Source organism: Martes martes (assembly GCF_963455335.1).
Source record: "Martes martes genome assembly, chromosome: 12".
Lineage (NCBI taxonomy): Eukaryota > Metazoa > Chordata > Mammalia > Carnivora > Mustelidae > Martes > Martes martes.
In genome coordinates, this window is record NC_137900.1 from 13408180 (window position 1) to 13423375 (window position 15196).

General features: G+C 43.5%; 1 protein-coding gene across 1 annotated transcript in view; it reads left to right on the forward strand.

The window, feature by feature from the left end:
- The first annotated feature begins 1156 nt into the window (after window positions 1-1156).
- GDA (guanine deaminase) overlaps window positions 1157-15196 on the forward strand; it is a 72747-nt gene continuing 58707 nt past the window's right edge. Inside the window, exon 1 of the mRNA XM_080820710.1 lies at window positions 1157-1404. Within this exon, the coding sequence (XP_080676836.1) occupies window positions 1282-1404 (123 nt within the window). The 5' untranslated portion in view covers window positions 1157-1281. The remainder of the gene's footprint in view (window positions 1405-15196) is intronic.

Genomic DNA, 15196 nt, shown 5'->3' on the forward strand with positions numbered 1-15196 from the left:
AAGTTTACCCTGAAGGGCTACACTGGAGGCACGCGGGTGATGAGAAGAGCCAGTCATGTGAAGGTCCACAGGGACATTAGGGGCAAAAGGAGGGGAATGTGTGAGGCATGAGTGGAAACCAGGTGATCTCCCTGGGGGAACTTAGTAAAGGACTTGGAATGCAGTGCAGGAAGGAATGCCCAACTGGAAGCAGTCTTCACCACCACCCGATCTAAGTGCCGTTTTCGCACATGAAGATAAAGCCTCCGAGGCCACTGCCTTGCCCACAGTCTTGATTCCTTAACCCAGGGCTCCTTCCAGCATGCCATGCCACGCTGCCATTCCTAGCCGCTCGGCTGGAGAACTTAATCTCCCCTGGCGCAAGTGGAATTGAATCAACGAGATTCATTTATTTATTCATTTATTCATTTATTCATTCACGCTTAAAAGCGTGAGAACGATGGGAGATGGAATTGTCTGTGGATGTTATGGATGGACACAAGGGCCAAAACACTGCCTCAAGCTGGAAGAGAGGGACCTTGCGGTACAGTTCAGCCTGGGCCGGTGGGGCCCCCCAGTAATTCCGTTAAGAGATGCTGTCAGAACTCCAGATTAGGACCGATTCTGCAACCTGCAGGAACTGAAAATGAAACTAGTCCGTGAAGCAGGCAGCTCCAACGGACCTTTCCACCTTTTCCCAAACTTGTGCGTGTTCAGACCTTGAGGGTGCTATAGGTTAAGAAAGTACAAGGTTTGGTCACAAAATAGCCCGAAGTTTGCAAGGCAAGAGAAAGCAGGCGGACGCAACTCTAGGTAAGCCAATCAAGGATGGTGGAGGAGGCTGGGGGACAGGGAGCAATAGCAAATTTAGTGACCAGCTAAGGTACAGACAGGGCTGGAACCATCCGCTCCTCCTGCCCTTTCCTTTATCTCCCTCTCTTGTCTCCCCTGGGTCGGTCCCTCAGCCCCCCGAGGTTAAAAGTACTGCGTCGTGAGCGGTGATTTCGGAAACAAAGAGTTAACCTATCAAAAACTAACACCGGGGAGGAGAGAAAGACCACACCCCGAGGGAGCGCGGAGCCAAGTCACAGGAGAAAAATCCTATTGGCATCGAGGAGGCAGGAAGCCCGCCCCTGGGCGCGGCCTGCAGGGGGCAGGCTGTAGCTCGGGAAAGCGGGGGCAGTACGAGGCCTGAGCAGGTGCGCCCGGCAGCCGCCCGCAAGTTGCAGGGACCCCTCGTCTCACCTCCGCCCGGTGCGCTCTCGCCGGTTCGCGAACCCCGCGCCGCGCTCCGCCGCTGACATGTGTGCCGCCCCGATGCCGTCCCTGGCGCACATCTTCCGAGGGACATTCATCCACTCCACCTGGACTAGCCCCATGGAGGTGCTGCGGGATCACCTCCTCGGCGTGAGCGACAGCGGCAAAGTAAGCGGGCGCGGGGTCCGGGCGCACCCCGACGGGCGCGCGGACAGGTGGAAGGAATCGTGCGCGGTGCGCGGCGGAGCCGGGATTTGCTCCGCGCTGAGCGGGAGTCGCCGCTCCGGAGTTGAACTTGATGGTTTGACTCTCGGAGAACGCCGGGAGAACACTGGCGCTAGGTTCGTGGGCTGGCCTGGGAGTAACACGTTCCCAGAAGCTGGGAGCTGTGGAGTACGCACTCCCACGATTGGTTAGACAGCCGTCCAGGCTGCAGTGGAAGGGGGAGCAAGGCTATGCCCTCGCAAATCTTGAGAAATCATTAAGAAACCTGAACTTTGCTTCATTCCTCTTTGTGTCTCCGGCGCCTGCACAGTGCCTGGCACAGGCTAGGCGCTCCGTAAATTTGATTGAATTTATTGTGGAAGAAATAACAGAGGAGAGGGACACTTGGTTAATGTTGGTTAGCCCTTTCGGCGCACAGAATAAGCGAAGAACTGATTTCATTCACTTGCTCCCTCAACAGTGTACCAACGATTCCAACCAGATAACTTATAATACTAGAAAGGGTAGTCTGAGAGAAATTATCCACGTGCCCCCTGCCTCCCCATAGCCATTTGCCCATTTGCATCAAAGTAAGCAGTTCCATTTCAAGGCTCAAAATGTCTTCTATGAGTGTATCTTCTATACTTCTTTTTCCAAAATCGGAATTTGCACAAACGACCTAGGTGACTTGATGTCTGATATTTACTGTTCATACACACGGTATCGGAGGTGGTAATAGCATCAGCAGTGGCTTGGCTGGTTTGATAAGTGGAAGCCATTCCATTTTTAGCAGAAAAAAATAAAGATGAGGTTGGGATATTTTTGAGCTTTTTCCCAACTACCAATCTGGTTAACAAAAGTACACCTATTTGTGACTTGTCAGCTTGAAGATACTATTCCTGACTAAAGATGCTTCCCAGTCAGTGACAGTTTTGAATCGTGACTCTTACATTTGGGGATAAGTGAACCCTGTTTTCTTATGGTGCTTAAAAAAATTCTCTCTGTGCATATTCAGGGAGCCTGCTGCTGTGTTTCCAAGGTGATGGAATTCTCAGAGCTCCCCCAAATGGGGAGACTTCAGTAAACCCCCAGACTGTTTAATTATTGCCTTGTGTACTTGACCGTCAAGTTTGGGGGAACCTTAGGCTTGGGGCAAGTCCCAAGAAGCAAAGGAACAGAGACCTCTAAACTGGGGAGAAATTAGAGAAGATTGCCTATCACGAGGAGCTGTTCAACTCTTGGGTATCTTTTTTTAAAAATTAATTTCCCATATCCAGAACTTTAATTGGTAAGAAAGCAGGCAAGAGGGTGGGTTTGAAGACTGTCTTCAACCAGTAGAGAGGAGTCAGAAAAGGAAATAATTTATCTAAAAAAAAAAAATTACCTCTTCTGGGGGTTGTACAGAAGGAAGGCATTGTCAGGGAGTCTATTTCCCACTGAGGAGCATACTGAAGTTTTAAATTTAGAAAAATGCCATTCCCTCACAAGATAAAATTAGCTAGGAATTGGATACAAAGGTGAGTTAACCAAGTGCCTTGTAAACCATCCTAATCAGTGAATTGGTAACTGTTGATTTCTCTTCTAGCTGCAAGGCAGTTGATTGCGGACCTCATATATGTGCCCCATATATTGCAAGATTTGATTTCTCCCATTTTGAAAGTGATTGGAATGCTTTGCCTTTATAGTCGTTGAGGTAGTATTTCTTCAAAAAATGTCAAGATTCTTATACCAAATTATCTCCCCATAAAATAAATAAGTGTGGAGTCATCATGACGTTTACATTTTTACTGAGCTCCTAAAGCTGTTTGCAAACCTCGAGATGATCAGAAACATTGAGGGGGTGTTTTTTAAAATGCTGGTTCCTGGGGGGTCGTCCTTGGAGAACGTGAATCTATATGCCTGGAGCGAGCCGAAGGAAATGGCATTCCAGCAAAGGTCCCAGGAGATTTGGAGGCCAGTAGTGGTGGGTTACATTTTGGGCAACCACAGTGTATACATTGTGCCTTGGGACCAGTTGTGTGGGGTCTTGGAGCCTGGTTCTTCATTTGGAGCTCACGATTGGGGTTGTGTGTGAGAGAGAAGTGGCATGACTTCCTCCATCCTCTCTCTCCCTTTTAGACCTCATCTCTCATGTCCTGTAACTTCATTTAGACCCAGAGCATGATAATGACTAACTACTTTGAATTCATTAATTAAAGCTCACTCAAAATTAGGTTAATTTATAAAATGCTGTAGTCAACCTTTTAGTGTTGGTTTTTTGAATTCAGAGTTAGTTTTTCCTACTTGAGAGGCATGTACCTTTTAAAAAGAAAGACTTCAGCACGTATAATTTATTTGCAGATATTTAATTAAGTCTGGAGATTCTCTGTGCTCTGATATTACCAAATACTTGATTCTTCCCACATAGAACAGGATCAGGTTGACTTTAAACTTGCCTAAAAGATGCCTTGGGTCTTTTAATGCACACTTAACCTGGAAGCAAGCACGAGGAAGAGACTCATTTTGGGGGTAGTGTCCTGGGGTGGCAGGAGGAGGTCCTATGGAGCTTGGGTTCAAGCTCGGTCTTCACCACTTACTTTTTCCGAGACTCTGAACGAGACTTTAAACCTGTCTGAATCTCCATTTCCTCATTTGTAGAATCAGATTTTCTATTGCTAAGTATTAAAGGAGATAATTTATGAAAATGCCTGGCACTTAGTGGATACTTAACATAACCATATTCATTCTGTCCTCTTCTTTCCCTCTGCTCCTAGTGATACGGTTTTTGAATGTTGGTGGGTTGGTGTTGGTGGGGTGAGGTCCAGCACTAACAGCCAAGAAGGAATTCTTCAGATGTCTTTGGTGCAAAATGGTGGTTTTATTAAAGTACAGGGACAGGACCCTTGGGCAGGAAGAGCTTTTGCCTGCTGTTCTATACTGCTCTGGGGTTGTGAGAGCAACCCTGGAGTTGGCAGAAGTACAGATAAGGGAACTTCTAAAAGGACTCTCATCTGCTAAAGAAGACTCAGGATCCTGGAGGAATATTGCAACCTCCCTATCTCAAGTGTTTGTCAATGGGCTGCAGGTCATAAGGACATTTAATTTTATCTACCTTTCCTTCTGCCTTTAATTTCCCACATCACTAGCCAACCCTTAACCTCTTGCTCACTGTTGCTTTTTTTTTTTTTTTTTTTGCGTATTTCCACATGGTGGCATCATTGCAGACCAACAAGTGGAAAAGAAAACCATGGTCTGCGAGGCACTATGTGGGAAGAGGGAGCCACCAGATCTCAGCTCTGAAGCCTCACAGCTCATGTCACTGGCCTGCTGGGACACAAAGATGCATCTGGGAAGAAAGAGCTAACAAGCATTTGTTGACAGATTCCCTAGTACATCATATTTAGTGTCCCACTGGGTCATTATTCCTACTGATGGGTGGGGAAGTTGAGACGTGTCTTCAGTTCAGGTCATGATCCCAGGGTCCTGGGGTTGAACCCTGCTGGGCAGGGAGTCCACTTCTCCCTCTCCCTCTCCTTCTGCCCCTTACCCCACTCGTGCTCTCTCTCACCTGCTATCTCTCACTCTCAAATAAATAAAATCTTAAAAAAAAAAAAAAAAGAGGCAGTGTAGTGTGTCAAGATACAAATTTCTTTTTGTACTTTTTTTTCCTTGAGTATGGTTGACACACAATGTTACATTAGTTTTAGGTAAGATATGAACTCTTTTTTTTTTTTTTTAAGATTTTGTTTATTTATTTGACAGAGATCACAAGTTGGCAGAGAGGCAGGCAGAGAGAGAGGAGGAAGCAGGCTCCCTGCTGAGCAGAGAGCCCGATGCAGGACTCGATCCCAGGATCCCGGGATCATGACCTGAGCCAAAGGCAGAGGCTTAACCCACTGAGCCACCCAGGCGCCCTTAAGATATGAACTCTTAAGAGTGCTTCTGTCACTTACTACTTATGTGAATTTGATGAAGTTACTTAACATTTCTATTTTCCAGTATCCTCATGTATAAAATACTTAGTGTAATCCACCTCATAGAGTTGGGTGGAAAGCTTATGTGAAGTAATAGTTGTGAAGTACATTGAATATGCCTAGTATGTAGCACATGCCCAGTAGACGTCAGCGGTTATCAGCAATGGAGACGGAGAGAGGTGGACAGGATTGACAGTGACTTAGGTCAAGTCATCGGGATTTGATGAAAGAGTAGAGAGATATATGTGACTGTATTGAATCATATGGTGGGACACTCATTTCCCAGCTTCCTGGTGGTGAAAGGGTGACCAAGAATGACATTCTTACATGTGGGAGGTTGGCTAAGAGGCTTCTTGGAAATATTTTTCTCCTTAAGAAATGTGGGAAGAGAAGGTCTTCCTTTCTTGGACACTTTCATGCGAGGAGTGGAGCTGCTGCTGCTGCCATCATTTGAGACTCTGAGGAAAACGTTAAGAGAATCTCAGAGACACGTACCTAGTCTGTCTTTGAACATCATCAGATATGTCCATGAATAACATCACTGGACAGTTAACTGTCCCTAGAACTTCCTGCTGCTCATTGCCCTCAGACTTATGCGTGATAATGAAATGTCTTTTTTGTCTACATCTCTATTAATTGCAGCCCAGGGCACCTCCAACAACTGTACTGTTTTTTTCAAAGAATTGTATTATTTTCCAAAGGACTGCTCACTGCCCTCTGCTTTTCCCATTTCTGTCTTCTCCTTATTGACCCAAAATGTCAGTGCCTTTTCAGGAACTCCTGTCAGTAGTCAAGCCTGGCCGGTTTACCTCTGTCTATCTTTGTATATATAATCCTCTCCATTGTCATTGACCTTGTTTAGCCTTTTGTTGTCTCTGGCTAAATGAACAGAGGAGCCCCCTAGCTGTTTGCTGTCCCCCATTCTGATATTGCCTCCTCACGCCTGACAGTTCTGTTCTTGGAGCGTGGGTAGAATCGCATATGTCCTCTGTCATAACCTACCTGTGGCTCCCTGTTCTCTCTAAGATCCAAATGCCCCCGATGGACATTCTACGCATGATGTGGTTTGGCTCTAGCCTGCTTTTCTAATACTTCCTCCTGCTCCGTCCTTCTCTCTGGCAAATAGGAGGAGGATTTCCTTGACTGGTTCACACCACAAGGTATCCATGAGCTGAGGGATGTCTATCCCTGCCAATTTCTCACTGTTTTCCAGCACGTCGTGTTCTTTTTTGCCTCCTTTGTGGGTGCCAATCTCAGAGCCTGGAATAGTCCTCCTTTTTATATCCCCCTTTCCACTCTACCTCTGTTGAAAATAAAATCTTGCTTTTCCTTCAAGAAGCCATTCTGATGTTGCCTTCTCCAATTTCCCTGGCCATCATCCTTCAGGTGGAATGGGTTACCTTTCGTTCTCCCATAAATGTTGGCATGGATGGTGAAACCAGTGTCTTTCCAGTAGTCAGGAGCATGGCTTCTGGAGTCAGACTATGCAGATCCGAATCTCAGCTCTGCCTCTTACTTGGATGAATTTTCTATCATAGCTGAGCCGTGACAGCCTCATTTACAAAATGTGGACAATGGCAGCACCCTGAAGGAATGGTAGCATAGACGAGATAGTGTGTGTAAAGCATTTGGTACCTAGTAATTGCACAATAAATATTGGCTACTGTTCTTATTTTTCTTTCACTAAAGTAATTGTTGCATATTTACCTTTCATCAAGCTTAACTTTATAGAACGTTCTCACTCACTGAGTTGATGCGAAGTTCTTTGACAAATGAGAGGTGAGCTAGAGAGAAGGTAACATACTGTGTGTCGGACTCCGACAGATTCTTTGAATATCAACAATCTTGAGATGAGATAGCATCATCATCGTCTTTTTCTTCTTCATCATCCCTCCTTTACAAATGAAGAATGGAGGCTCAGAGGGTTTTTTGTCTTGGCTGCTGTCGCAGCAGTCACAGCAAGAAAATGGCAAAGCCAAGATCCACACCCCTGCCAGTCTGATTTCCAAGCTCTGTGCTCTTTCCAGGAGTTCCTGATGCCTCCGATCATGAGGAGGGCTGACCCTCTATTGTCCATGGGGCCCCTAAGCATTGTCCTATTGTTTCAGTACAAATTAGGTGGTCAGTAAGTGTGTTGAATGTGACATGTAATACAAAGACTTTCATGTGTCATGTGTAAAAAGAAAAGACATTTCTAATTCCAGAGGTTTTTTTTTTTCAAATTAAAGTGTAGTCGATGCACAATGTTACATTAATTTCAGATGTACAACAGTGATTCTACAAGTCTATATGCTGTGCTCACCACAAGCGTACCTACCATCTGCCAGCATCCAACGCGACTACAATACCATTGACTCTATTTCCTACACTGTGCCTTTCATCCACGTGAATTATTCTTTCCATAACTGGAAGCCTGAATTTCTCACTCTCCTTCACCTGTTTTGCCCATCCCCCTTCCTCCTTTCCTCTGGCAACCGTTAGTTTGTTCTCTATATTTATGGGTCTGTTTCTACTTTCTGTTTGTTTATTCATCTGTTTCGTTTTTTAGGTTCCCCCTACAGGTGAAATCCTATGGTATTTGTCTTTCTCTGACTCATTTCACTTAACATAATAAATACCCTCTAGACACACCCATGTTGTCATGAATGGCAAGATCGCATTCGTTTTTTTAAGGGCGAGTAAGAGGCCATCATATATTCATACCACATTCATCTGTTGATGACTGTTGTTGACTCTTGGGTTGCTTCCATATCTTGGCTGTTGTAAATAATGCTGCAGTAAACATTGGGGTGCATATATCTTTTTCAAATGAGTGTTTTCATTTTCTTTGGGTAAATACCCAGTAGTAGAATTACTGGATCGTATGGTGGTTCTACTTTTAACTTTTTGCGGAATCTCCATACTGTTTTCCAGAGCAACTGCACCAGTTTATATTCCCACCGACAATGCACAGGGGTTCCTTTTTCTCCACGTCCTTGCCAACACCTGTTATTTCTTATCTTTTTGACTCTAGTCATCCTGACAGGTGTAAGATGATATCCCGGAGAGATTTTTTTTTTGAAATTTTTAAAAGATCTTATTTATTTGAGAGAGAGAATGAGAGAGGGCAAGAGAGAGAGCATTAGAGTGGGGAGGGTCATAGGGAGAAGCAGACTCCTCGCTGAGCAGGGAGCCTGATGGAGGACTCCATCCTGGGACACCAGGATCATGACCTGAGCCAAAGGCAGTTGCTTGCCCAGCTGAGCCACCCAGGTGCCCCCCAGAGAGTTTTAAAAAGCACAGTTGGACTTATTTGAGACTTTGGAGCAACACTGCTGGGTGTAAACAGTTTGCTTCCCTTCTGCATCTCTAACATTTCCTGTTCTGGAACTTCTCAGCAATCATTTTCTAAGATTGAGCAATAAAAGGTGATGATCTCTCGGAAGATCTTACCTCACACATGATTTTGACATTGTTTCCTACTTTTTAAAAAGCCATATCCTTTTCCTTTGTGAAGACATTTTTTGGTTAACCTTATTAAATTGATCTATTAATGCTAAACAATAAATCACATTAACTTTAAATTTAACTTCTAATTGAGATCTGGTTTTCAAAGCCTTTCAACTATTGTATTTGGTGCTTCTGCTTGTGAAATGCTGATTTTTCCCCCAGGCATTATTTATTCAGGCACTATTACCTGAAACCATTTCACAGCAAACTACCCTCAAGTCCTTTCTTCCCCTCTTGGCCCTGCTCAGTTTGGTACCCTCATGACTCCTGTTTCTATAGTCACAGTGCCCTTTCTCTTCTCAGCCTGTTACTGGGTTTTTAAAAATTATTTTGACAGAATGAACCTTTCTCAGTAAAAACCGCACCTGAAAACCCAATTGTATCTATCTCAATTTATCGACAAGCTATTGATTGATGAGTTAAGAAACATCTTGGAAGGCTAAAGCAATGATACAGTAACTAATTGAAGTAAAGCTTCTTCTAGGCTTACATATAATGCTCTAGAAATGTTAAAGACCCAATGTTCCCCGATAACTGAAATGGACAGAAAAAGTGTATCCTGTGATCCCAGCCCCCCCTCCATGCACCCACAGCCTTATATACAAAACACATTTCCAGAAGGCAATATTAATATTACAAACCTAGATAATACTTTTGTAGGGTAGGAATGGAGAGTTGGGAATGTTTAGGAGATTTTTTATGTTGTACTCTGTAACTTTTTGTATTGTTAGTTTTTTGTTTTTGTTTCACTTTGATGATTTAACGTAAAGTTTACCATCTTAGAGTGTACACTTCAGTGTCATTTATGACCATCACCATGTTCTGCAGCCACATCTTTTCCCTAGTTCCAGAATGTGTTTGTCACCTGTAAGGGAAACCCATTAACCATGGAGCAATCACTCCCTGTTCTTCCCTTCCCCCCTCAGCGACCACTAATTCACTTGCTTTCTCTAGGTTTGCGTATTCCTGATGTTGCGTATAAATGGACACATACAGCATGTGACCTCTTGTGCCTGACTTTTTTCACTTAGTTTAATGTTTTCAAGGTTCACCCAGGTTGTGGCATGAGTCAGAGCGCCATTCCTTTTAATGGCTGAATAATTACTCTATGGGTATATTTTGTTTATTCATTAGTTGATGGATGTTTGAATTGTTTCTACCTTTTGCCTACCATCAACAGTTCTGCTATCACTGCTATCACAACCACTATCCTTGTGCAAGTTTTAAAAACCAGTTTAGGGGCACCTGGGTGGCTTAGTTGGTTAAGTGGCTGTCTTCGGCTCAGGTCATGATCTCAGGGTCCTAGAATGGAGTCCCGCATCGGGCTCCTTGCTCTGCGGGGAGCCTGCCTCTCCCTCTGCCTGCTGCTCCCCCTGCTTGGGCACACGCTCTCGCTCTCTCTCTCTCTCTCTGTGTCAAATAAATAAATAAATAAATCTTTAAAAAATAAAATAAAAAACGAGTTTATTATTTAAAATCTTTTTATGGCTCCCCATTGCTTAACTATGGAGTGAACCTACACCTGGCCTCTTTGAGTATTTACCTAACTTTCCATATCATTTATGCCTTTGTGTTTTTGTTTATGTTCCTCCTTCCCCTTCTATCTGCTGGATGAACACACCCTTCAAGACTAATTTAAGTGTCACTTCTTCAGTGGTGTCATCGTTATCACTCCAGCCCTCCTGTTTCCAGGCCTAGCTAATCTCCTTGTGCCCCACTTTTTGCTTGGCACTTCTTCTTCTTCTTTTTTTTTTTTCTCAAAGTATAAACTTAGATTTTGTAGGAAATGCTATATTACAAAAACAGTATTATATCCCCAGCATCCAACCCCCTCCTTTTTAGAAAAAATATTTTATTTATTTATTTGACAGAGAGAGAGACCACAAGTAGGCAGAGAGGCAGGCAGAGAGAGAGGGGGAAGCAGGCTCCCTGCCAAGCAGATAGCCTGATATGGGACTCGATCCCAGGACCCCAAGATCATGACCCAAGCCGAAGGCAGAGGCTTAACCCACTGAGCTACCCAGGCGCCCCTGCTTGGCACTTTTTTACAGCTTTTATCTCTTGAATATCCCCTGTAACCTCACGTGGAAGGCAGAGGCTATGACTTTATCACTTTCGTATCCACAACTCTTAGCATCCGGTAGGCACTCAGATGAATATTTGTTGGATAAATAAATGGTGTTTGGATTTTCTCATCACAAGATAACCAGGTTGGAAAAGTTCACTTTAGGAGTCAGCAAAATGTGCAGCTAGCTAAAAATATCTTCCAAATAACCAATTGTTTGAATAAGAACTCGGGTTTTTTCTAATCTAGACGCTTGATACAACGTATTTGGCCACTGGGAGTTGTAATTAGTTTCATGTCCTAGTGAATAATTTAGAACCTGGAAAAGTAGGTTTTAATTGGAACTCTGAGACCTCATAAAATTCTCAAATGTCTTTAACTTGGACTATGTTAAGGATCTGGAATATTGTAGATTATAGAGACCTGTTTATTCCCTTTGGTTTTATATTGTGCTTTGTGAAGTGTTCACTTCTTCATAAAATGGTAATTTCCTTAAAATATTGCTTGTAAATTGCCACTTACAATTTACAGTCCTGGAACATGGTAGGCCCTCCATGAATAATAGCTCTTATTATCCATCTCCTGTCCCTCCTAGTACCTAGTGTTTTAGCACAAATTGGCATTCAGTAAATGCTTGTGAATAAAAGAAAGGACGGAACAGACTGCTGTGCTCTGTATCCTATTCCTTTGGGAGCACAGATGGGGCAGAGGTTTCCCTCCATAATATTCATCTAGAAGTTGTTTTCCTCCTGCCGTGTGTAGAGTGGTCTCATGGAAACCTTAACCCTTTTTGGAAGTATAACGCACAGAGAGAAGCCACTCTAGGTCCCCGGGCAGTAGGAGCATGGGAACCTCCCCATGATGCATCCTGTTGTGACCTCCCCAGTCCTGTGGGGCTAGTACACGTGGAGCGCATACAAACTGATAGCTGGTGAGGAAAGAGCAAAGACTTCAAGGGGTTGGGATAAAGGGGTGAGCCAAAGAGAGGCAGGTTTTGCCTTATTTGCACTCAGAGTTGAAAATCAAATGAGTATGAAAAAGTATATAATTTCTAAAAGAGAAAGCTGCAGAGTGTCATGAAGTGTGAAGCCAGAGGACTTGGCTTATTTTAAAGAGATGCTCCAAGAATGCAACCCTAAGGAAGTGACACTGGAGTTGAGTTTTGAAGGTTCAAAGGGAGATCATTAGGCAAAGAAAGATAGAGGAAGAACCTGTGCAGAGACTCAATGGGGAGAAAGAACTGGAACCCGAGTGGCGGAGGATGGAGAAGGAAGGCTGGTGGAAATAGATGAGGCCAGAGAGAGAGGCCAGAGAGAGAAGCATCAGGCTATTGTAGGCTTTTCCATTTATCCCAGGGCAATGCAGTGGGCAGCCAGGGAAGGATATTAGGTAGAGGAAGATAGATCAGATTTGCATTGAAAAATGTATATGTAAACAAGAATTGCAGAGTAAGAGAGTAAAACTGCAGGTAAACAGACTGGACTGTGGAGAAGGGCAAGAGTCATTGCTAGAGGAGATGAGTTGGAAGGTCATTGCACTGGACCAGGAAAGAGATACATAGGCGGTGGTAGAGTTGGAGAGAAATGGCAGATCTGTGACACAAGAGCAAGGTAAAAATCAGTGAGATTTGGTGACCAGCTGGATAGAAAGGACTAGGGACTAGCTTCCCCTGGGTTACAGGCTTATACAACTGGATGGATGTGTTGACCATCACTGGTTGAGAGACCAGAAGAAGAGATCCATCCAGGGAGGGCAGACACAGAGCTCTGTTATGGTCATGCTGAGTTAGGGTGCCCTTGTGACATCCATGTGGAAATAGGTAGGTGTTGGCTTGTAGGTCTGAAGCTCCGAGCAGATATCTGAGTGGGAAATGTAAAATGTGGAATAGGGTTGAGAAGAGAACAGGGATATATTAACTCGAGTGGTTGAGTTTGGATTAAAAGAGAATGAGTAGGATGAGAAGAGCAACCTAAGTGTCAGAGGGTAACCATGGAGGGTGGTGTTATAGAAGGCAAAGCATGGGGGACCACTTCAAGAAGGAGGGAACAGAGCAGATGGTAGATATTACAGAAGGAATAATACTGGGAAAATATGCAATGGATTTAACAACCTGAGGTTATTGTTGACCTTAAGAAAACTTATTTTGCTAAAGAGAGAAGATGACAATCTGCTTGATTTGGGTTTTGGAATGGGCGGAAGATAAGAAAATGCAGATGGTGATCATAGACAACTCTTTTGAGAGAATAAATGTGTAATATTTTTGCTTATCCCACCAGGAAAATAATAGGGTACCTTTAATAGTAACAAAATACAAATAAATCACGTATGTTTTATTCTCCAATTCTTAGGTTATGTGAGGACTCTTTATACAAATGTCTCACTTCCGTAAGTTATGTAAGCATGCTGGTATTGCCCACTTGCAAATGTTTGAGTAGATGCCAAGGCTTTGGCAAACATGTATATGCCACAGCTTAGAAGTAGCTGCAGCCTACTTAATAATCATTTTACTGTCTTATCTCAGAAATAAAATTTAGCATCTCGTTGTTACTGGAAATCTTGGGGGTTCAGACAGTATTTTCGTTTTCTAGTGCCCATTTCCAGGAGTGAAATTGTTCTCATGTTAGTAAGATCAAATGGGAGAGGCATAATTTTTCCTTAGGTTTGAGATTTTTTTTAAATGATTTAAAAAATGAGAACAAAAATAAATAAACGGAATGAGGAAAGACCACAAAAACCAGATGTTTTCCTTATTTCAAGATGCAGTTTGATTACAGGAAAGTGGTTTTGGACTTCCAGTTTCTCTAACGCAACTGAGAAAACCTCACCCCTTCCTTCCTTCCTGGTGGATTGCTTACAAAAGAAGATTTAATCCAGCTGAGAAAAACAACTATAAATGACTCATGCTAAGAAGGAGAAGTGCAATCCTTACATGTATGAACACAGGCTTGTGTAATCATTCTCATTTTCTCTCTCTGTCCAGACAATCAAGTAGAAGAAGGAGAGAAATAGGAAAACTTATGGTAGATTTATGCAAGTTGAAATTAGAATGAGGAGAATTATACCCAGAAACCCGGAGAGGACTGGATGCTTCCAAAATGCCAAATCATTGGACAGATAGAGTAAGAAGTAAGAGGAGAGAATGTAGAAATACAGTGAAGTGACAAATGGCAATAAAAACCCACATCAGTTACATGGAGTCCTGTCTTTGGGTTTCCCCATATTTTTGTCCATAGCTTGAATACTCTTGTCTCTCATTCTCCCCTATGCATACCTTACCCATCACCTCCCCCTAAAACCGACCGAATTTTTCTAGTTCTCCCTGATTTCTCCCTTCTGTGAGTTTTCTCAGCTCGGTCTGTAATGCCAATTTGGCCCGTGCAAACATGCCGCCATGCGTTGTTTTCAGTTTCCTATATGCGCCCATATTTTATTTCCTCAGCTAGAAGATAAACTCTTGAAAGGTGAGGATTCTTTCTTACAGATACCGGAATCCTTAGCAGTCTGATGGGCATATATGTGTGCTGCCTTGGATTGTTACCAGTTGAAATGCATGACACAACGTGACAAAAGGGAGGTCGAGAAGCATATTTTAAGCAACTTCCTGCCAAATCTTGGGATTTCTCTTCCCCAACTCTGTACGCAGTGATTTGATTGTCAGGCGCCCAGTCACAGGCTCTTGGCATGCAGAGATGTGACTTTGACAGATGAACCTGAAGGTGTCTCCAATTTTATGGAGGTTTATGACTGAATTCCAGAAGCCGCGTGTTGGCCTACTGGTTGGTATCACTTGGCGAGCACACGAGCTGCCCTGGTTTGTCAGCACCCGCACCTCAGTGTAATTCCCCATCCTTGGCATATATATATATGTGTGTGTATATATGTGTGCGTGCGTGTGTGTGTGTGTGTGTGTGTGTATGCAGTAACTCTCATGAAACAGTTGGAAAACAACCCAAACTTGGCATTTTTAGAAATGTTGGAATGTTCTTGAGAAAACTGATAAGCAAAGGAAGACGGACCGCCATCAAAGTAGTTTCTTTTCACTAGTGGTGCCGTTGCCATGAGCTCCAAGCTCATCTAGTAAATAGAATGTGCTCAGCAAATATTGGGGTATGAATAACCAAGAAAATGATTATTTCTAATAAAGGCAAAAGATTGTATAGCACTTCTGATGTATCAGCCACTGGTCTAAGTCTTTGATATATACTAACTCAATCTTTGCAACAACTCTGGGACTTGAGTACCGTTATGT